A 24,798-nucleotide genomic window follows, 5' to 3' on the forward strand; every position below is an offset into this window, starting at 1 on the left:
AATCTCTGCCTTTTTGGTTTGTTTACAAATTTTCGCATACCTCTTTTACTATCATGTTCTCCTAATACATAACTCATATTTTTCGCGTTCCATTTCAAATTTTGCGGCTCTCAGAGGTTTCTTACTAGGAGAACATGATACTAAAAGAGGTCTCCCAAGTTTTCCCGCCTTTTGCTTTGTTTACACCTTTCGGATACCTCCGTTACTATCATATTCTCCTAGTAAAAAGTCTCTCCAAGCCGTGAAATTTGAAATGGAACAAGAAATTCTGAGTTTTCTATTAGGAGAACATGATGTCAAAGGAGGTATCCGAAAAATATAAACAAACCAAAAGGCGGGAAATTTCAAACGGAGCTCAGAATCCGAGTTTCTTACTAGGAGAACATGATACTAAAAGAGGTATCCGAAAAATGTTAACATTCCAGAGGCGCGAAATTTGAAACGGAACCCGAAATTCCAAGTTCTTACTAGGAGAACATGATATTCAAAGAGGTATCCAAAAACAATTTCGTGGCGCCAATTTTCAAGCGTATCATTCCAGTCTCCTGAATGTCTCGTTCAAGAAGTGATCGTGTTATAAATATAACTAAGTTCAAATTAACTTTAAAATTAATTACAAAATGTAATTAACAATGGAGAGGTAAAGGTAGCATGAAATAAAATAGACAAGTTATCGTAAAATGTTCGTTTATTTAATCTTATTCTTTGATACAGTAATAAACTTAACAAATAGTCAACACACTTGTTATCTATTATAATATATAATGAAATAAAGGTAGCGTTCACAATTGCAGAAGTAACTCTTGTGGTATTCCTCTTCGCCGAAGTCGAACCCGTGAAGATATTTCAACTTCCGGCACACCAAATTAAAGCTGAAGAACTCCACTTTAACACAGGATTCCTTTAGTAATTGAAATTTCAATTTATATTTTTTTATAATTTTTCTAATGAAACTTTAAAAGTCAGTTTAAGTGCTCGGTAGTTCTAGTGTTGATAACTAAGTTGTTAACAGTCTAACGCAAAGATTGAAACGCAAAATAATAAACTAATAATAATTGTCTCCACTTTTCTCAACTAAAAGGGATAACAATACAGGAAAATGTTCATTTCCCTGACACTGAACTTGTTAGAAACAAACCGATCGCGCGGCTAAATAATCGGTTCTCCAAGTTGCACGCGCGTTCCGCGAAAACGCGTTTCATTGAGCATCAGGTCGGCGCGATCCCCATCCACTTAGCCGAAGAGGAAAAAAGAAACGGCGCGGCGCGAGATTGCGAAGCAGTGAAAGGCAGATGAAAGTAAGGAGTAACGCCGAATGGCCAGGGCGGGACTATTTATTGTCTATCCGCTGATAAACGCCGCGAACAAGTAGGCACCACGCATGGCCGAGCTGGAAACTGTGCTGCCCGGCGAATCATTTTCGCTCGAATCAACCGATGTTCCAGCAGAGAACTTCGAGGACGAAACAGCGAGTGATGAGTTTAGGTTTTACATTTAGGTTTGTCGACAGTCAAATTGTAGGAGTATAAACTGCTATAAGCGAAAGGAACGATGGATGATAACAATGATAAAGAAGATAGCAGTGATTCTTATATAATTAAGGTGTTTTTGTAATAAAGATACTTTAGTAATTAAGGAGAAAGATAGTGGAGGAATTATTAAGATATAGAAAGAATCATTCTTTTATGTAATTGAAAGATATTTTAATAATTAATTAGAAAAATATCTGAAATGAATGATTCTATAACAGAATAGTTCTTTCTGTATCTTAATTAGTAGTGTACTATATTTCTCTTTGATTATCAAAGTATCTTTATTATAAAAATATCTAGAAATACTTTGATAATTAAACAGAAAAATAGTAGAGGAATTACTAAGATATAGAAAGAATCATTCTTTCATATAATTAAGAGATATTTTAATAATAAAGATACTGTAATAATTAATTATAAGAATATCTCTTACTTATATGAAAGAATGATGCTTTCTATATCTTAATGATTCTTCCACTATCTTTCTTTTTGATTATTAAAGTATCTTTAAGATAGCAGAGCAATTTAACGAATAATCATAACTTTAGCTTCCGCTTAACACTAGACTTAAAACAACCGTACGACTCCATGTTCACCGTGGAATCATTTAATCGCAGTCTCGATGAAATAACACGCGTGTTACGATGAAAACCGTCCGTTGCGTTTCTTCATGAATGATGTATACGTTTTGGATCGACAGGAACAAAAGGGAAACAACGCTCCTCACTTTCCATTTCTCCGGTTGTACTTGCTGGCGACCGTGTCCTGGTTATGAGCGATTAATTGCAATAATAGCCGGGGCGAGAAGAAAGGAAAATTATAGAATCCTCGGGAACGGGCTCGCGACGGTGTCACTTTCTCGACTTTTCATTCGATCATCGTTTCGACGTGTCCCCTCCGATCGGTACAAGTTTCTTCCTTATATGAAATAGAGGCAGTAGTGGCAGAACGATATTGGCGAAAGATCTCTTTGAAATATTTGGAAAATATCTTTGGAGCCATACTTTTTCATGTGAATCAAATATTTGATGTAGATTTGTACATATTACAATGAACACTTCTGGTAGTAGAAAATATTGGTGCAAGATCTCCAAATATTTGTTAAGATACTAGAATAGTGTACATATTACAATTAACACTCCTAGTAACAGAAAAATATTGGTGCAAGATCTCCAAATATTTGGAAAATATTTGTTAAGATACAGTTTTTGATATGAATAAAATATCAGACCTAAGTCTTGTAAATATGTACAAGAAATGCAAAGTGAATGTTGAGAAGATATCAAGTGAATATTCCTAGAATATAAAGTAGACATTTAAGGAATATAAAGTAGGTATCTGAGAAATATGTATTTAATATTTAAATAATATTCTCAATGATCGTTAATTTGAAGAGAGCTGGTAAGCCTGAGATTCTCCAGATACTTTGGATAAACGATCGTCGCGGATATACATATGTGTATCACAATACACACGTGTAAATGTAAATGAAGAAGAAAGCGTTGCAACGCTTATGATAGTTTATTCATAGATTCTATACCTGTTATTCATAAATATGTATGTATGTATATATTTTTTGTAGGCTAAGGATCAGAGTTAATCACCACTGTGTCGATTACGCGTTAATGAGGCTTCTATAAATATGTGTATACCCCAGTAGCGCAAAATATTGAATACATATTAAATCTTATTTTATATTAAATTTTATATTAAAGAGGCAACCAATCTCTTTATAATATTTAAATGTACATCAAATACTTATTCTAGATTTTGAAAGAAATATTTCTTTTTCAAATGTTTATCAAATATTTGTTTCATATTTAGAAAGATATATCTTTTTAACACCATATATATGGTGTTTCAGTGTGTTAACACTATTTAAATATTAAATATTTCTCAAACATCCACTTTGTAATATTTACTTCATATTTCCTCAACATTCACTTTGCATTTCTTGTACATATGTACAACATTCACATCTAATATTTTATTCACATTAAACCTGTATCTCGAACATTTTCCAAATACCTCAAAAACATCTCAAAGTAACTTTTCTGCTACTAAGCCCATTCATTCTACATACATACACCACTTAAATCTAACATTTCATTCACATTAAAACCTGTAAATATTCTTCAAATATTTAAAAACATCTCAAACAAACTTTTCTGCTACCAAGCCCATTCATTCTCCATATACACACCATTTAAATCTAATATATCATTCATATTAAAACATGTAAATATTCTTCACATATTCAGAAACATCTCAAACCAACTTTTCTGCTACTAAGCCTATTCATTCTACATACATACATTTACATCTCATATTTCATTCACATTAAAATCTGTAAATATTCTTCAAATATTTAAAACCATCTTAAAGCAACTTTTCTGCTACTAATCCCATTCATTCTCCATACATACATTTGCATCTAACATTTCATTCGCATTAAACCTACAAACATTCCTCAAACATCTCAAAACCATCTCAAAGCAGCATCTCCCTCCCACCAACAGAGACACGCCTCTCACCAGCTATTCTACCAAAAAACGTCCACGAAAAGGACCGTTCATCCATGGGACGAGGTTTCCTCGCAATTTGTTTGCACGGTACCGCGAGCCGCGCTTTCTTCGAGCCCGAGATCCACGTCTCACGGCGAGGATCGTGAATCGGATGCTGTCCGAGGGATCTTTTAAAGGCGATCGTAGCTCTCTTCGGACTCCTTTGATGCGTGGGGATAACTGGAGCTACCAGTTAAGTCAAGTGTATCGCGTCGGGACGAAGTAGTACACTGTTTCTTTCCGGAGTGCGTGCATCGACGTTCCAGAGGATTGGCAACCGCACAACAGACCAGAGGAGAACATCCTGGACTAGGGAGGGCAGGAACTGCTGTTCACCGACTCGTTAATCATGAAACTTCTACTGGTGAGTTTTTATTCGACGCGGATTCGTTTCGTATCTCTGGCTGCGTTAACACTAGAATTACCAGTCGAAATCACTGGTTTCGATTTTTTATCTTAGTAATTATTGATATTTTCGAAGCGTTGAATATTCGAAATGAATTTGAAGATAAATAGTTTCGTTTGAATACTATGAATGTCTGAAGAAACTGAAAATTATCTATTGTTACAATTTTTATAGGAATTGCATATTAATCGTATTAAATGCTCGGTACCAGTCGAAATGTTTCAATTGTGTTATCTCGCAATTATTGATATCTTGAAAGCATTGAATATTCGAAATGATCTTGAAAATAAATAGCTTCGTTTGAATACTATTGTTACAATTTATAGAGATGTTGCAATTTTTATAGAGATTATATATTAATCGTATTAAATCGTTGGTAGTTCTAGTGTTAATTGCACCATTTTGTTTCCTTCGTCCTCGTCGCTTCTCCTTCTTCCTTGACACAATCGTGGACAATTCTGAAAAAATTAACTAATGACAAACCTTATCGAAAACATTGATTGGAAACAGTTTTTTTGATAATTTAATAACTTTTTGGACTGGGAATTTAGATGACACTATTTGAAATGAATTAATGAGAAAACTTATGTTAATTATATCTTTTTATTTCCTTCTTCCTTAAGACAATCGTGGACAATTCTGGGAAAACAATACTTAGTTACATATTCCGTTTACTTTAAATTAGAAGTTCTATCTAATGAAAAACTTTATCGAAAACATTGATTAAAAACAATGTTTTTGATAATTTATTAACCCTTTGCATTCGGAACATAGTGCATAGACACTATTTAAAACGAACTAATGAGAAAACATACAATTAAGAATGATTTTGAAAATAGTTTCACTATAACGCCCGAAAAAACCAGAAATAATCTATGGTTACCATTTTTAGAGGGATTACGAATGACTCGTGTTAATGCTCGGTAGTTCCAGTGTTAATCATAGTGTTAACCGTTGTCAAACAGAATCTACGATTCTAATAATATAACATTAAAAATTAATAACATTTAATAATACATTCCATTCGAAATCTTCGCCACGAGTCTGACACGATATCGCAGGCCAAGCGGTTAATACTAAAAATTCATTTATTTGCTATGTCCCTATATGAGAACACCATGACCGAAAAACTTAACGAGTTTACCTGACAAGAGCAAGTTTCATTACGCCAGCTGTTTTATTTACAGCGTTTATATCCGTTTTATACACGTATTTAACGCCATAATTACAAGCAGCGTAATTTCTGTTTACAGCTTCGTCCGCGTGTACGTCTATTAATTGTCTCATGAAATAATGAAACAGTATATATTCTACACTGTGACTTTGTTAGAACGGCTTTAAAAAACACATCTAGCTCTTTAATTAGTTAACTCATTGCGTACCGGTAACGAGAAATCTCGTTTTTTTAATAAAGACACTTAGCTATGCAACTTTGCTATTTACCACAGCATTTAAAGAAATATTAAAATCTTTATCAAACCTTTATTAATATTAAATAAATATTAAATCTTTATCTCTTTTTTTTGTTTCTTTGTCTCGGTACACCTTAGAATGTACCAGCTGATACTACCATTAACTCTGGACGGCTTCTTGAATCCGAGGAAGCGCGTTCAGGCGATCATAATAATCGCCTCCGCGATGAACAACAGTCGGTTGTGTCGGGACGGTTCATTAATGTTAATGTTTCGGCATGAAATGCTGATGAGCGGCGTGTATTACTTTCCTAATGTAGCATCACGTTTACCGGGATCGGAACGAAGAGAACGGAAGGCTCGGTAATTTCTCTATAAGCTCGAGAGTGTATCCATTGGCACTGCGATTGATTTATCATTCGGTTTGAGTACTGATAAATCAATCGAATTTTTAACCCTTTGAACTCTGTAGGCTCCAATATTGCACCAGTTATAATTAATTAATTAACCCTTTGCACTCGAAAGTTTTTCACTAGAAATATTCAATATTCTCCGATGAGATACAGACGATGTTCTTTGAAACTGATTAATGAGAAAACATACATGAATTAATTGATGCATTATACAAAGCTTAACATTGTATATGAGACTTTATATTTTTTCTGTAGCAAATCAAGTGACTGAGAGTCACCTCTCGAGTGCAAAGGGTTAAATATTTTAATGAATCTTAAAGAAACTACCCTAAAATCATTCGATTTTCCGCACATCCGAATAAAAGATCGAGAAATGTTATAGCATTTCTAATTCTCGCTAGGAATACTATAAAAATTAATTGCTGATAGATTAGAAAACAACATGGAGCGCTAAGGGTTAATGGTTTCTCAGAATTGTCACCTGTTTAACCCTTTGCACTCGAGAGGTGACTCTCAATCACTTGACTTGATACAGCAAAGTTATAAAGTCTTACATATAATATTATAATATTGAAATATGAAATATTGTAATATTATAATATTGAAATATGAAATATTGTAATATTATAATATTGAAATAAAATAACTTTCCTTCTTAATTCATACACGTTTTCTCATTAATTAAGTTCTCATTAATGAAAGTGTTGCACATTTCTAGTGAATAACTTTCGAGTGCAAAGGGTTAATAATTGTAAAAGAGAAACCAGGAATGGATTCTCTGGTAGCAGAGAGATATTGGTTCTAGATTCTTTTGAAATATTTGAAGAATATTCCAGCCACTTTTTAATATGAACACTTTTTTGTTCGATGCAGGTGGCCACAGTTGTCTGGATAGTAACCGTGACAGCGACATCGGAATCCGATTCCCGTGGAAACTGGAGCAACGAAAAGGTAAATGTAGAAAACTCTTCTGCCGGCTGTTTAATGGGACCCGTGGATTCGCGCATTTTTCCCAGGGGTTTCATTTTCCCAGCTGCCGGTCCGATCGCCTATTAAAATCACGTTCGAGTAACTGAGAATATTAATTTCATTGTGCATCATTCGCGCGTGGTTACCATCACTTCGGTTTTTCCATCGTTCTTGTAACTTTCGTTGACTCGAGTGAAAATTCCTCTGACGCTAAACGTATTGGCACTTTATGTATTTATAACTATTTCCTATTAACTATTACTATTACTATATTTATAAATATTAAGTATTTCCACTGTTTGCTCTGTAATCAGCTGAATAACTGGTTACAAAATAAATATATTGTAAGTTAATAGTTATATTAATAGGAAATAGTTGTAAGTATAACTATTAATTTATAATATATTTATTATATAACTATTACTATTAATATATTTGTAAATATTAAGTATTTCCACTGTCTCCACTCTAACAGAAAATTTCAAATTTCAAAGCAGAAGAGAAATTCTCAATCCAATTTTAAAGCCGGTCACTTCTCGTAATTATTACACGAAAAAAATAACAATAATAAAGTAAATAAATGGAATAATAAATAAAAAAGAACAATAAAACTCTCGCACGAATCACTTGAACGCGAAAAATGAAACTCTCCCACGAAACATTCGAAGACAAGCAATACCGGTCATCTTCTTAAAGTCATCACTCGAAGATGACCGACGATAAGGAAATGATCCTGCAAGCGTGATGCGGCAGGAGGAAATGAAACTTATTTATGAGCATCTGTACAGGCTCGTTGACACTGATAGATAAAACGCAAGATACGCGAACTGGAAGCCAGCTTTCACGGTTGAATAGAAAAATTGTGCTTACGGTTCCTCGATAACCATCGTTCAGACTTAACCCACGCGATTCCATCGAGCAAAATACACAAAATATTCAATTACTATCTCTACACGTTTATAGCAATTCGATGGGGAGTCACCGGTGACTCTCATGACACTGAACATACTAAATAAACTGTATTTCTCCCATTTTGGTAACGTATACCTGAGGCTTTGTCCAAAGCCTACCCTCACCCACGAAAACTGACTTAATCTGTTCAAGGGTACCGTCATTAACACGGTCCGTGCCATGGAAATTCTGTTGTGTTTTGCTTATGAATTGTATTGATTTTTTCATAATATAATTATTTATAATATTATAAGTTAGAGATTACAATATCGAAGTATATCAAAGTTACCAAAAATTTAAATATAAGTGTTAACTTATAGTATAATATAATATATAATATAACACTTATATTCAAATTTTTGGAAACTTTGATATACTTCAATATTGTTCCTTTAACGTGGTCCTATGGCCATGTATCTCTTAAAAATATTTTTTTCATATATTTTCCATAAACGCCTTCATCCATCTTCTTACCATTCAAATCGTATCAGTTGTAACAAAATAGACTGCAATCAAACAAAAACCAGAATCATTTGTTTGCTCTCAAAATGTCTAATTATTATCTAAAGAAATTATATATTCCTATTTATCAAGAGTAATTTGTTTGCTCTCAAAAAGAATTCGATCTTGAAGAGGTTCCAGCCGATCTTCATACTCTGTCCAATAAAAATCTGCAGAGGAAGGAAGGCATCATTGTATTCGCTGACTCTCACGCGAGGCCGGAACGGCAGGCGTGTTTGGCAGCACGGAGAACGGAAGTTACTTTCGACAGAGGACGAACGAAATAAGTAATGCAGAACAAGTTTCGTTCGCCTTACGTAAAACGGGAGAACCTTTCACGCATAACCCCCCCGGACCGATAGACCGAGCCGAGAGACATCCTTAACCTTCGGGCATAGAAATCTTTAACCTGGATCTACTTGCGGGCGTCGCTCAAGTGCCACTTCGCGTATACAAGCGCGACCAACACCCGCCGAGATCCCATCTGCTATGCAGTTTCTAACAAGATTCTCTGTTACATTTCCTTCGAATAGATTATCGTCCTGGGACACGCCTCGGACGATCGGTTTTCGACTCGTTGAGAGAGATAGATTAATATTGGTGGATTCTGATGAATTTCTGATGATGAATGCCACGACATTTTGTGGGAGATTCGTGGAATAGAAGATATAATGATGAAGCAATGGGAGGGATAGATTAAAGTTGGTAGATTTTGATGAATTTTTGATGACAAATTACACATCTTGTGGAAGATTTATGAGATAGAATAGCTAACAAAAATGCGTTGTAAGAGATAGATTAAAGTTGGTAGATTTCAATAAATAGAACTCTAAAGTTTTAGATGAATTATTAGAATTAGATAAATTCTCGATAAAAATTGAAAGCAGCAAAATGGTAAACTGAAAAATTCAATAAACTAAACTAAAACTAAAGTTTAAGAAATAAACTAAAACAGTAATAAATAGAATAAAAGTAGCACAAATAGAACAAAAATAGAATAAATAGGCCAAAAATAGAATAAACATAACAAAACAATAATTTATACAAGTTCCCTTCTATAAATTCCAAACAATACTATCAATACTAATAAAACTAATCCAAAACATTCTCCAGATCAAACGATTAAGATTCCATTAAAATACCTAATTTAAGCGCCTAACTAAAGGTAAATTAGACTGTAACATGTCCAAACGGAACTAAATGGCACCAGAAACCTGCAACAACCAATCTTACTCCACCTCTGATACAAACCCAACAGGGCGATTTTCTACTCCGCCTTTTACCTGGCAAGGATAAAATTTCTTCGGCGCGCGTAAGCGTCTAGCAATCGATCGCCGTCGAACGGTACCTGTCCGGTAATGACGAGCCGACGCGAGGCAAAACGGTTCCGAGTAGAAGCACAAGAGGAAAGTGCGAGGTGCGCGCACTTTGTTAGACCTGTCGGAAGAGAATGAGACTGCAGGTGAAATGATCTAGGCTGCATGCGAAGGTTAAGGACGACTTTCACCTAAAACTTGCGGATGAAGGTTGGCCTGAAGGCCGGCCGCCGTTACCATTCGACGCGCACACAAGGAACTGTCGTGACTGGCAGCGCTGTTTTCGCGAGGATTCGATTCTTCGTGGCTGGCCTGTGATTTTTCTCTACCACTCGAAGCTGCTTGCCAAAGGAAACTTGGACCAGCGAACCTAATCTATTTGCTTCTTTAACACGTTAACCCTTTTAGTGCCGGAGGCCGATATATCGGCTCTTGATGCACTGGCGAGAAGTGCCAGAGCCGATATATCGGCCCGCGCCTTGTAGCGCTTTACTATTCGCATTGCAGGAGAACTCTATCTCAAAATAAATTTATAATACGTTATAAATGGTCTAATTTCATTACGAGAGAATTAAAAAAAATAGTTTTGTTTCAGCAATGTTATATTACCTATAACAATTACGTATTTCGGAAGAGATAATCCGTCCGGCGCTTACCATGTACCTTCGAATTATTTTTTATTTTTATTATGTAATATTATTTATCTTGTTAGAAAATATATTGGAAATGCAAAGTATATACTTTGTAATAAATGGTCTATATAAAATTACGATGAAAAGATGACTTTTTGTATGTGCAAATACGTTTTGTAAGAGAAAACTTTTACTTTCAAAAAGTTTTACTTTCTTTATGATCTTTTATACCTTTGTTATTTATATAATTTTCAATGAATATAGAAAAACTAGTGTCATTGTTTTGTTCTCTGTTTCGTCCTTAATATACTGCTTTTTGAATCAAAAATGCCTGATCCCTTGAATCTCATGCCTGATGTTTTCTTTTTGTAATTATTAGAAAGGTAACAAATGTTTCTCTGAGAAATTGTTGAAGACATTCTTTCAGCACTATGCAAATTCAATTGTAAATCGATTAAAGTCTGAACAGATGCACTCTTGGAGTTTCTCTAGCGAAATTTTCAAAAGTCAACTGAATTACTCGGTAGTTTTAGTGTTAAGATGTCAGTTGTACTTTGATTTAGATATTAATAAATCAACTATTTTAATCATTTCTTGGAACATTTATATGCTTTCAATTATTATGGAAGAATAAGTAGGAATGAGTCATTTTGACTCATTTGGTAGTTCTAGTGTTAACCCTTTGCACTCCAGATGGTTTTGTCATTAGCAACTGCAACTAATTTTTCTAGTATCCCTAGTGAAAATGACAAATGCTGTAACATTTCTTAGATCTTTTATTTTCCTTGTTAGTGCAAAATTTGGATGTGTGAAGAACCTAATAATTGAAGGGTAGTTTCTTTAAGATTCATTGAAATATCTAATATTATTCTTGGTGCAACATTGGAGCTAGAGTTCAAAGGGTTAACACTGTAAGTATCGGATGGGTCAAGATCTCCAATTTTCAATGTCTTTTGCAATTGCTGCAGAGGTACAGATTGTTCTTTGAACAATGATTAATGAAGTTGATTCAGTAATATCTGAAGTGACATTTTAATAAGTCCATGTTTATAGTTTTCATGGAGAAATGAAAAGTCACTTTAACTGCTTGGTAGTTCCAGTGTTAATTGCCTTATGGTTTAATTTTGTAGGTGCATTTGCTAGAATTATTTATCATTAATAAAACCATACAAATTGCTAATAAAATCAATAATGTTTCATTTAAACTTAACATAACTCAATGACATTTATGTTTGTCAAACCATATTAGAAATCTTTGCGTCTAGAACTACTAAGTACTTAAATCATTTTTCTAAAATGTCTTCATAAATGTTAAAAGAGTGGACTTCATAAGATTTCAATTATATTCAAAAGTGGCTTTGGAAGACTATCTGTATAAATGAAATATAAATAAAGCATCAGTATGTCTTCACCCCTGAAGCTACAATAATGAAACATTGAGAACAATTTGTAAAAGCATTAAAGCTTTCAATTGGTTATCTCATTTTAACCACTAAACTTTCAATCATTCCTCAAACTGTCTATAACTACAGTAATTGCAAAAGACATTAAGAATCAATCATTCTATAACCCACCTAGTAGTTTCCAGTGTAAAAAACATTCAACCAAACCACTCAAGTGCCATTTTTGTATCTCATAATCAGCATTGCGTAACACATTCCCCTTTGAACTATTGATATTAGGGAACGCGTCCTGCACTTCTGCTTTCTCCTTGAACGCAATTTCTGTAGGTCACTCGCGGCAGCTTCGCATCATGGGGAACGCAATCTGTAATTAGGGTTCTCCGGAACGCTCGGTCCACGCCGGGGCGAAACACAAAAAACGAAACACCGCCGGACCGTTAACCAGTTGCCAGCTGGTAACTGAAACTCTTAATTAACAGGCGTATCGGTTACAGTCAGCGGAAAACGCAGAATCCTCTTTAACCGCTGATTATAGGAAAATTACCGGTAACATTCTTCCGTTTCCATACGTTCAGCTTTCCTCTTTGTGTGCTCTATTTTCTCGGCCACGGTGTTTAGCAGCTTCTCCGGCGGCGGTTACTTAATGACCATCTAAAAATCAACGGTTCACAGCTAAGGATCTCTTAATGCAGCAGATTACCGTTCGTTCAGGCTCCGCAGGCTCGATCCCGAATTATCTAACGATTAATCGGGAATTAACTCGGACTCGCCGGTACACGGGGTAGTAAATAGCAGCACAAACTACCAAACGGGATACAATTCTAAGTATACTCTCCTCTCAAACAGAATAACAGAATTCGCTTATTTGAATTGTTTCTGTTTTCTTTTCCAAATTAAACACTGTTCAATATCAATGAAATATTAAATTAATATTTCTTGTAACCTTCGTTGACTTCAGTGAAAATTTCTCTAACTAAACGTATTGGCAGTTTATGTATTTATAACTATTTCTTATTAACTATTACTATTAGTATATTTATAAATATTAAGTATTTCCACTGTTTCCTCTCTAATCAGCTGAATAACTGGTTATAAAATAAATACAGTAGTAAATGGTAACACAAACTACCAAACGGGATACTCTAAAATGGTACCTCGAGTACGTTTTAGGCGCGGTACAATCGCACAGGCGAGTATCAACGCGAACGATCACGGATCGAAAGCGTTGCCGAAGGATTTTTCGCGCAGCGATCGGTCGAGTTTCTTGCAGCCCGAAAATTTCCTCTACTAAATACCGGGAACACTTTCTCCGCGCACTTTCGGATGAAAGCTGCTCCCTGCGTTGACCCACCTACTCTAAAAAAAAAAGAAAAGAAAAGAGTTGCGCAAAAAATGGATCTCGCTCTTTTCCTTTCTCTTTCTGTGCGCTCATCGTTCTGCGAGCAGAAGTTAATCGAACCGTCCGCGGTTCTGCGTGTCAAATGTCGCTTCCGCGTCGATTCCCTTTCTCCGTCTCAAACGAGCCGCCGGAGTTTTTACTGTAATTCGTGCGTCGCGTCGGCTGCTTTCGATCAAAGACACTCGACGTATCGTCCAGGTCGTCGAATAGTTGATTAACTCTTTGCAATCCTGTGTCGAATGCGACTCGACGTTAGATTTATTCGAAGTCTGCTTCTCTGTCGAGATCTTTGCCCAACTTATTACTTTTGATAACTGTCTTTCAAAATACGTTTCAAGTAAAGCGCTTAGAATAATACGAAATTATTGAAAAGAAAAGGTGAAAGGAACTCGGAGTGCAGAGTTCACCGTATCGGAAATAAGTCAAATAACTTTTAAAATTCTGCGGTTTCTTTTGCTCAGTGAATTTTCTATCAATTCGACTCAAAGGGGAAGACAAGAAGTGATAAACTGATTAATACTAGAACTACTGAGCATTTAACACGATTCATTCGTAATCCTTATAAAAATGGTAACAATATAATGGTAACATTAATTATAGTGAAACTATTTAATTTCAAATACTATTTTGTAGCTAGTTATTTGACTAGTTACGCTAGGAAAAGTACCTGTAGTATTTTTACTATTAAAAACGGCCACCAAGCAATTCAATTCGAAACTCAAACAGATTCAATTACAAAACAGACTATAATCAAACGAAAACCAGAATTCAATCCCGAAGAGGTCTAATTTATCTCTACTTTCTAACCAATTATTTAATTACAGTCGCAAAACTACCAGTGGTATTTTTACTATTAAAAACGGCCAACGTGCAATCCGATTCGAAACCCGAACGAATTCGGTGTCCTCTTCCTCGAAGGCTTTTCCGGGGCGTCGCGAAACAGTGAAAGTCCTTGAAAATGCTCCTCCGAGCGAAAGGATCGGCTAGCGCGCGTTCTCAGCGAACGCGGATGGCCCCTTCTAATTTTCCTTCCGATCCGGCGGACATCGATCAGCGTGTATATATCCGGATATCTGAAAAATGCGAGGAAAAAGGAAAGAAAAACGGAGAACGAGCGAGGATATTTAAGACTCGTTTCGGTAGGCGGGCCTTTTCGGGAGAGAAACACGGCTACAGCTCCCAGAATTCATTGGCAAGTTTCACCGGCCGCGGAGATCAGGTTTCCAATCATTTCTGTGGCTGAATTCTGCGACGAAAACGGCGGGAACGGAATCCGAGGCGTGCTCCGTGTTCTTCGCGGGGAGAACCCCGGAACAGCAAGAGATTTTGTTACAGATTTCGTTTGATCACGTCTAAAATATTGAAATAGGAAATTAGTATTGCAAATCAGATGAGAACAGATGAAAGCTGATCAATCAGACTCGAATTCTTTTTAGGATTCTTATGGACAATGCAGAGTACAGTAATTTTGTTCAACAGGTTCCATGCTATTGTATGTTTCAGTTATATTTTGCTTGTAAAGTGTATCAGTTTTTAAATAATATATTAAGTTATATTGAAGTTTCTGGTGAATTTTATGTATTTTAGTATTGAAGGGAGCAAAACTAATGGCTGACCGGTTAAGAAAAGTTGAAACGCTTCATTGGTTCTTGATCTTTCATATTAGAAATAAATTAACTTATTGCCAGATGTGATACTATGAAATAACAACAATTCTATTGCCTAAGAAAAACTTGCAGCAATAATAAGTTACTTCAGAGTTATACTGCTATACTGTACTTGTAACAATTAAGTAAAACAGGTTCTACAATGATTATTGAAGTTTCTATATAAAGGGACATTTTGAAAATCATTTGACAAGCAAGACATTGGATTACTGGTGCCTTTGGCTCACACGAACCGTCGAGGAGCTGCCCAAAGAAAACTACGCGAATAAGATACTCGGATGAGAACGTAGAGTAACGAGATTTACAGGAATATTTGAAATTTAAATGAACCGTCGGGTCGGTTTTGTACGATTATCTGTAATTAGGTGTCTGTATCATCTAGGTCACTGAATCCGGCGATAGAACACGTTGCTGCACGCCGGAACGAGGAACGGAGAGCGAGGGGATATCCTTTAACACGTTCCGTGTACCATTTATGGTACACGTGCAATTTTTGTAAAGAAACATTCTTTGCGAGACGTGTGTCTAACAATGGTACGCGTCGCGAAACAAGAAAAACTTAAAGAAACAATATCAAAACATCTAAAAAGCCAGCAAGAGCTTGAATGTACCTTAATCTATCATAGAAAAAACCACTGCACTTTATAAGCGAGTAAAAACTTAAAGAAATGATATCAAAACATCTAAAAAGCCAGCAGAAGTTCAAATGCAACTTAACTCCCTGCCCTACAAAATTATGCGAGACTTGTAATGAAGATTTCAAAGGGAATTGAACAAATAATATCATCTAATCCCTTTGAATTCAAATGAAATATTTTTCTATTATCAATCCTATATACAAGACATAGAAGACAGAATGATCAAGAATTAGAAGCAATAAAATAGTTCTATAGAGTGCATTTGTCAAAGAAATCATAAGACAAGGGGTTGATCTATCATAGAAAAAATCAGTACACTTTGCAAGCAATATCAAAGTATCCAAAAAGCCAGCAAAGGCTTGAATGCAACTGAATCTATCATAGAAAAAACCAGTGCACTGTACAAGCAATATCAAAATATCTAAAAAACCAGCAAAAGCTTGAATGCGACTGAATCTATCATAGAAAAAATCAGTGGACTTTGCAAGCAAGATACAGCAAAAATTTCCGGTGGCATGGAATGTGTTGACCGGTTAAAAGGACTCAAAGAAGGAGGAGCTGCCGTTAGAGACCGCTCAGTTGCTCGAGCGAGGACCAAACTGTTTGCTTTTAACGCGACTTTGAACTCGCGCACGACTCTCACTGGTTTTTCTTTTGCGCGGAGCTGTAAGAATGCGGCGCGCATCTTTTCCCGTTTCTCCTTTCTTCTCGCTCGAGCCGCGCTGGAGAAAGGGAGACCGCCGGTGGTACCGTAAAGTCCACCTTTCTCTCATCCTGGCTCACCGGTTATTTTCAGCCTCCGCCGTGGCTACTCCACTTTAGCGAAATTTGCCGGACGCAGGCTAATAGAGAACCAGGCGATTCTAGCCATTGGAATTTTATGGGACTCTGCTGGTACTACTGTATACTGTATACCATTATGGGATCCTCTGGTTTGATGGCAGCCTTAGTCTTCATGTTAGTTGGAAAGGATGATAGTTGTTCAAAGGATGAGATTCTTCTGGGATTCTGGACGCTGGGATTTTAACGCTTAACCTATTGAACAGTTCAATTGAGTTACTGAGGCTCTTCAAAATTCAGAATTTGAGAGAACCAGGCGATTCTAGCCATTGGAATTTTATGGGACTCTGCTGGTACCATTATATATTGTATACCATTATAGGATCCTCTGGTTGAATTTGATGGCAGTCTTCGTGTTAGTTGGAAAGGATGATAGTTGTTCAAAGGAAGAGATTCTTCTGGGATTTTAATGTTGAACCTATTGAACAGTTCAATTGAGTTACTGAAAATCTTCGAAATTCAGAATTTGAGAGAACTAGGTGATTCTAGCCATTGGAATTTTATAGGATTCTGCTGATATCATTGTGTATTGTATACACAATATGCTGGGATTTTAATGCTGGGATACACATGGATGCTGGGATTTTAATGCTGAACCTATTGAACAGTTCAATTGAGTTACTGAGAGTCTTTGAAATTCAGAATTTGAGAAAATCTTACTAATAATATGGAAAATAACATAATATGATCTACCTTCAAACTATATTGGCAAAGAAGTGCACTTGCTAATAAAGCTAAAAATTTTACTAATAATATTGAAGATAACATAATAATATAATCTATTTATATATAGTAAAATATCAGTTGGCGTAATTATGGCTTGGATTTCGACCGGTTAAATCGTATGGCAAGAGGTTAAAGACATCAGTCTTTTGTTACAGGCAGTCTCGGAGCACAGATATGAGAAAAGTTTAGGCAGCCGAGCGAAGGAAGAGTCAAAGAAGATCATCGAAGGCCACTACGTTCTCAACGTGAACGGCAACGACGGAGTGCGTAATTCTTCTCAACCTAACGATCCTGGCGAAGCGAAGGAGCCACTCAAGTTCATTCCCACGAACGAAAGCAATCACGGGACGGTTAGTACAAAAGAAAGCGAAAAAAAAAATTTGAAATGTAACGGCGCGCAATTGCTCGATACCCGCGCAAACGGTGGCGGAATCAACTTCAGGCGTATCATGATCAACACTTTCCGCGCCACCAGAAATTTTGATTATATTTTGAATGCAGCATTCGTTTTCATTGTGATGAAAAGTGACATTTAATTCTATACAGTTTTAACGTTTTGAAATTATTATACACTTCAACCCTCGTTCATTAAAATTAAATCATTAAAATTTGTATTGTCAAGCTTTCGCTGACAGATAAGGTATTTTCATGTTATTACGTTTTTGTCATTCCGCGATGTCATTCTTTTACACGTGTCTTGCGAAAAATGTTTCCTCAGAAAAATTACCATGAATAAAATGTACCATAAATGGTACCCGTGGCGCGGAGCGCGTTAACAGACAATTTTCTTTTTAATCGAGCAACACAACGATTTCCGTGCTTTCCCTTCCGGATTACTGGAAACCGTTTCACTTTCCACGGATGCAACGGACGCCTGGTAATCGCATTGAGAAACATTCAATAGGTTTCATCACCGGACGATAAAACAGTTTCCTTGAAATGAAGATTTATCGTGGAACAATGTACGCCCTGTTGCGTCAGCACGTGCGCCGTCAATTTCACATATTTCCCGTCGTCGATGACCCTTCGAGCACGCTTTCACTTGGCCGCGCGTAAAAGGATACGCCACGCTGTGCCCAGAGAAAAGGATTAACGGTTTTTCTCAGCTTCGATTCTTTTTTCCAGAATGAAAGCCAAAGCGACGACCGACAACGGTACCAGCAAGTGGTTCAGCCTTACCTCGTCTCCGTGGAAGACAAGAGAGCTCAGGAGAGCTCGAACGGATCGAGTGCCGTTTTCAGACCGACCAGGACCAGTCAAAATGTCTCCAACAACGTAGTCACTGTGGAATATCTTCCATCGCAGGAAATTGTGCTTCAAGACTCCACCGTGACCACGAGATTGCCTTCTGTGCGCGAGAATAACTCCAACGAGTTGAGTTACTCGGTTCCAGAGGAGCAAACAGACGTGGAGCTTGCTGGGGACTTCGGTGAAAAGGTACGTTCTCAGAGACAGAGGAATATCTTTAGTCGAGTCAAGTTCAGACAGCCTATAGACAACGCGTCTGAGGAGTACAGGAAGAATAGGAAGTACTTCAGACCTCTAGGGGTGAAGAAATTGAATGTTACTGAGAACACTCTTGATGTACCCTTGGAAGAGCGAGTGCCATTTTTATCAGCTGCATCTGGAGAGTCACAGAGAAGTCTGAAGCAAAAGGATACTGAGGAGGCTTGCATTGACAGCGAAGTCCAGAAGAATAGTAAGGTAATATCTATAAGCTTGCCCTGGTCAAGCGAAGAAACAGCTAGCAGGGAGCAGAAATCGAGGAAGAACAATGTGGAGCTGCCTAATGCTGCCTTAGGCAAGGACACTTTCTCCTCTACCAGTAGCCCGTTGGTTACAGTGTCTCTAGGTAAATTCTCTGGACCAATTGTGGTGCCTGACTTGCCACGTCAGAAGAAATACTCGTCTACCACCCCTGATCCCTTGGGGAGCAATGAATTTTCCAAAACGACTTCGTCGCCAGAAGCAACGAGGACGAAAGGTTCGGATAACGGGTACCTAGCAATGTCTCCAGCTATTTTGAACCCTCTGCAGGTTGGCGTAGCGTTGATGAACGCGGGACAAGACCTGCATTCGCTCAACGAGCCTAATACGGCGACTAAAGAGTACGTTCAAGACGAGTCCCAATCTCCACAGTTTTCCGCGTACATTGCGGATGCTGGTATTCAGAATGACTCTACGGATTCAAGTAATTCTAACCTCCAAAACGATCAGCTAACTGAACAAGAGCAGATCTCTGAAACAGTGACGTCCAACTCTCCTGGGCATTCGGTGGAGATCCAGAAATCAGTGGAGATATACCACACGGCGCCTGTGCAAGAGATACATTACCCTATGGAGTACGTGCCGAACATAGAGCAGCCTCTAGCGAAGCAGAACGACTACAGAAAGTTGCAGAAGGGTCACTTCAAAGATAGGAGACCTGGTCAAACCAATGTCTACAAGACCAATGAGATCATCGATGAGATAAGCCCTTCCAGCAGTCAGGAACGAGGTCGTTACGAGTACAATGTGAATGAGAACGATGTCGTCTACTCTGCTACCAATGGGCAACTGGAGCAAGCTATCCTTCGACCAGACAATAAACCTTTTGGAGCTAGAGAGCAGATAAACAACGCTCAGTACAGCAGGATTCAAGGGAATTCTGAAGCGTTAGCCAAGGAGCCTTTAAATGTCGCGAAAAGTCAATCAGTGATTGTCACGCAACAACCCTCCAGAATAATAGGGAGTCTGTCAAGCCTGGTGAACTTGGAAAGCCCTCAGGGGTCTCAGGAGGTGCCTCAAACGGAACTGAGGTTTGTGATGACTGCGCCCCAACCGCACACCGTGGAGAAGGTCATTGAAAAAACCGTCCATGTACCTCATTCCATAGATATTTTAGAGAAGAAGGTACCTTACCCCGTGGAGAAAGTTATAGAGAAACAAATAACCATTCCACAACCTTTCCCAGTACACGTGCCAATAGACAGAATAGTCGAGAAGCAAATTCGAATTCCTTATCCGGTGCACGTGGAGAAAGTAATAGAGAAGAAGGTACCCTACGCGATTCAGAGGTTGATCATACCATTCCCAATTCATTTCCGGGTGCCGCAACCAGTCCCAATTCCAGTAGAGAAGGTAGTGGAGAAACCTGTACCTGTGCCAGTTCCAGTCGAAAAGATTGTAGAGAAACCGGTGGTGCATGCGCCTAGATACCCCTTGGAAACTACAAAGTTTGTTAAATCCGTGGCACTTCCGGTTTACAATATTCAGAACGATGGGAATTATCAGCAAGTGGTTAGACAACAAAGCTTCCAAACGTTACCGAACCCCTCTTACGGATCCGTCAGCGACGATCAGAGTTACTACAACAATAATAATGCTACGCAGATCTATGGTGTTGGATACGCAGCTCTGAATCGCCCCTTGTCTAGGCAACCCGTGGTACATACAAAGAAGTTTGGATCGTACGGAGGAGTACAACAACAACAATATCCTCATTCTGTCGCGTACCCTGTCGGCGGAAACGGGGGTGGAAATTCGGTGTTCTATGGTAGAGTCACGGTAGAGAAGGATAACAACAACAAGCTACTGGACGAATACGTTGGTCCAGTACCAAGGAAAGTACCCATAGGAATGCAATCCAAATCCATAATACAATACAACTCACCGGATATCCAGGCAACTATGAGGAGAACCAGGCAGGATGGAGTTGGAGGAAGTGGTAGCTTTAGGCAGTCCAAAATGGAGTATGGTTTTAAACCACCTATGGTGCCTTCCGTCCAGTACGACGAACAAACTGCGACTAAAGTCGAATAAGCTCACCTACGCAGTGAGAGAACTTGACAAATGATTATTTATTTACTGAATATACAATTTATTTTGGAGTGATGAAGAGGATTTGGAGGGGTTAATATAACAACCCCACCCTTTTTTTGTCGCCTTTTATGACAAAGCAGAGAATAATCAATCATCATCTTTCTCCAAAGGGGACTTTGGATTTTATTACCGTAATATAATCCATAAAGGATCACGTCACCCATCTTTTCTTGGTACGCGGCCAATGACCGTTTGACTTCAACACAGCATGAAATGATGTATTCTCTGTACTACAGGTACAAGTTGAATTACGTCTTCAACGATGCTGTATATATATGACATAAAAACTATATCTATGAATGAAAGTATTATATTTATTACAGATATGCAAGCATATTCGTTTTGTTGGATAAATCTTATTTAACAGGCTTTGTACTCGCCGTTGTGCTGAATTAATTATACAGTTTTGGTTCAGGTATTGAAGACTGATAGCGTTAATGATAGAAAAGAATGGAAAAGGATATTTGTTTATAACATTGTTAGCGGAGTAACGAAATCGAAAGCTATTTCACAATTCTATGTACAGTATAATTAACGAGGTTTTAGATGCCATTGCATTCAATGTAAATTAAGATTGTAAACATAATAAAAAAAAAATAATATCGTTGAATAAATTAATCTATAAGAATTCTTATGTATCTCGGATAGATTAAGATTCGATTTGTATAGATTACCTGCAGATGTTGATTAAACTTCTTTTTGTAATATGAGAAAACAGTCATTCAACTTACTATCTTTATGTCCTTCAATAATTCTTCCCAAATTCTGTCTCTGCGCGCGAGTGGAAGGAAAGCACGTTGTTAAACTTCATTTTTTATTCTTGGACGGTACCTGTTTAATATTCGAACAATATATTAACAATCGCTATCACGTCGGTTCGTTAAAAAAATACAGAAAATACTGATACAGTTAGAGATAAAATTAGGACACTCTGGAGTCCCGCCCAGGATAAAGTCGTTTCCAAGGATGCTTGATGCGCAATAATTTACCCATACGCACATACATAAATGTACATACATGTATTTACTATACATACACATATATATATATATATATATTTTTCAAAAAATTTATATATATACATATACATGTACATACATATACATATATATACATACACATGTATAGATTTCTTTATTTATATAACTTTATGTATAATCTGTAAACGTGAGTCAGTGCCGCTCATTTTCTTCATTAATCTGCAAAATCTATGTACAACGCTCATGTTACATTATATATTAAGAAGAAAAATAATTGTACAGTAGAAACTTGATTAATTAATATCCACTCGGTGCAATTTTTTTCTATACACGATACCGAACCACGACGCGACCGTTGATCATCGTATCTTTCAAACGCTAAATTAACCAGTTCAAACTACCGTTAAACAGTGCAGCACATTCCTATGATCCATAGAAAATAATTAAAAAAAAAGAAACAAAAGAAAAGTGAGAAAAACGTTCTAGCGATAGAGCTCACTGAAGATGAGAACATTGAAATGTGTGAAGTTGATGGATGCTGGTGAAGAAAAAAAAAATGACCGATCAAGAGTACGTTAACAATCTATATAATTTTATGGAACGTACAACAACAATCTCCAGATTCCAAAGCTTATAATTACGCTTCCCTAGAAATACTTCTCCTTAATCTCTAGCTACCATAATCGAGATTCTACTGTACCTATATACATATATATACATATACTTCTGTGTGTGTGTCTGTATACATATATATATATATATATAAAAAAAAAATCTTTCATTTTTTTTTCTTTTAAATTCCTCTCACTCGTTCGAGGCGTATTTAACGGGTACGCTTTGTTCGTTAAAACAAGATCACCTTGCATATACTACTCGGACCCAATTCGTAATTTACGATCACAGTTTGCTACGGAAGAAAAACTGTACACCGACGTTCCCCGCGCATAATCTAGAGAAAAAATGTACAACACAACAACGACGCTCACGTGACCGAGCAAACATTGAGAGAAGAAACGGTGAAAGAGAACAGAGATGTTTCTTCCTTTCTTTTTCTATCTTTCTTTCATTCTTTCTTTTTCTTTCTTTCTTTTTCATCAGCAAAGGGACATTCCCTCTCCGCGAAGAAAAAAAACAAACTCGTGGTTTTGTGAGGTGACTCGCACGCCGAGGCCCTACGCATCTTAAACTTACTGCACAACCGACTTAACAAATCGTCCCCCGCTTCTCTCGTGCCTCGAGCTCTGCTCCCGAAAGTATGGAATGTTTTGTTTTCTTTATGGTACATGGACAACATGAAAATAATATTCTGCGATAATCGTATTTACAAGACTTACAAATCGCACCTAAGATGACACGGCTCGCCATTCGTTGCACTTCGATCCTCGAGTAGTTTGTTCAAAGATTAAGAGATGAAATTCTATTGTTTTGGATCTACGTAGAAATTTGGAGATGTTCTTCTGTGTCTTGTGTCATCGTTTTTTATACCGAATCGATGTACTCGCGAGTCGACGTTTGAGATTCTGACGAGTCCAAGTATGGAGAATAGAAATCGTAAGAAGGAAGTGCAAGAAATACGAGAGCATCCCTACGTAGAAGCAGTGGCGTAGTCAGACGAACTTTCTCGGGCCGTTCCCTTCGACAACACACAGGGAACTCGTCGTTAAATCACATTACAATTTCATCGCACGGTTCTTACAATGATTCCCTCCTCGGCACTTATATAGTTACCTTCGAACCCTCGCAACTCTCGCAGTGTTTATAGTCGATAAAACACATTCAGTCTTATGTATAATAAGAATTTTCTTTCGTCGAGTCGAATAAAATTTATACAAGAAAGAAAACGTAAAATGATAAAAATATAATTTGATCTCAAGGTGTCGCTCTATTGCCCCCGCACTAAAACTATTCCTAATGCGTTTCAAGCTACGACATTCGTATCACACGCTTCCAAACCTATTAATCGTATGCCTTGATTAATGATCGTTAACAACGCTGGGGAATAGAAAACAAAAATGTACGAACATATAACAGATCAGTAATTAAAACATCTCGAAGGAGTATCTAATTTAAAAAGTGTATAACGGACGTCACTCGAGATTCCAATTCATTAACGCAAGATCACGTCTGAAATACAAACTAAAACAATTGCAACAAATTTCTCGGACAATGGTTTCCCTGCTGTTGCATTCCACGTGTCGATTCCTTTCCCTAAAAACTTCTAACCACGTCACTGCATGAAAGAGTTAAACTATCTAACATTCGGACTTGTCTTCCTCAACCAGCTGCTGCGTGTCCTTCCCCGAGTCGATAGGCGTGGGATCGAGTTCCCTCCTTTTAAGGTGTAACTGCGGCGGTTCTTTGTGCTGGATGCTGGATGGCTTCATCTCAGCCGGTAGCTCGTACATGCTGCTCGCGCCGGTGCCGTTGGTAGCACCTGTATCCGTGTTCACCGCGTCGTACATAGGATTACTGAAGTCCCTGTTCTTGTTGCTTACATCGCCGAGGTTGTACTCGACGTCCAGAGGTTCCTGCTCGAACAAATTCACTTGTAACAATTCAACATTGTACAATTGCAATCACGTTTCACA

The 24,798-nt window shown here is 37.3% G+C and overlaps 2 protein-coding genes across 2 annotated transcripts in view; one reads left to right on the top strand and one right to left on the bottom strand.

The window, feature by feature from the left end:
• Positions 1-4,227: 4,227 nt before the first annotated feature.
• On the top strand, positions 4,228-22,969 carry LOC116425791 (uncharacterized). The gene is made up of 4 exons (XM_031973945.2): positions 4,228-4,460; positions 7,201-7,278; positions 17,525-17,719; positions 18,495-22,969. The coding sequence occupies exons 1-4, from the start codon at positions 4,446-4,448 to the stop codon at positions 21,168-21,170; spliced, it is 2,964 nt and encodes a 987-aa protein (XP_031829805.1). The 5' UTR covers positions 4,228-4,445; the 3' UTR covers positions 21,171-22,969.
• The window catches only part of mgl (low-density lipoprotein receptor-related protein megalin), a 52,766-nt gene continuing 50,749 nt past the window's right edge, over positions 22,782-24,798 (bottom strand). Inside the window, exon 19 of the mRNA XM_031973944.2 lies at positions 22,782-24,738. Within this exon, the coding sequence (XP_031829804.1) occupies positions 24,463-24,738 (276 nt within the window). The 3' untranslated portion in view covers positions 22,782-24,462. The remainder of the gene's footprint in view (positions 24,739-24,798) is intronic.

The sequence above is a fragment of the Nomia melanderi genome, chromosome 2 (assembly GCF_051020985.1).
Source record: "Nomia melanderi isolate GNS246 chromosome 2, iyNomMela1, whole genome shotgun sequence".
In the NCBI taxonomy this organism is placed as follows: domain Eukaryota; kingdom Metazoa; phylum Arthropoda; class Insecta; order Hymenoptera; family Halictidae; genus Nomia; species Nomia melanderi.

Bases quoted from the DNA above. Each gene is read 5' to 3' on its own strand.
- LOC116425791 (XM_031973945.2), top strand. The intron at 7,279-17,524 runs GTAAATGTAGAA...CTTTTGTTACAG, and splicing joins GAAACTGGAGCAACGAAAAG to GCAGTCTCGGAGCACAGATA. The intron at 17,720-18,494 runs GTTAGTACAAAA...TCTTTTTTCCAG, and splicing joins ACGAAAGCAATCACGGGACG to AATGAAAGCCAAAGCGACGA.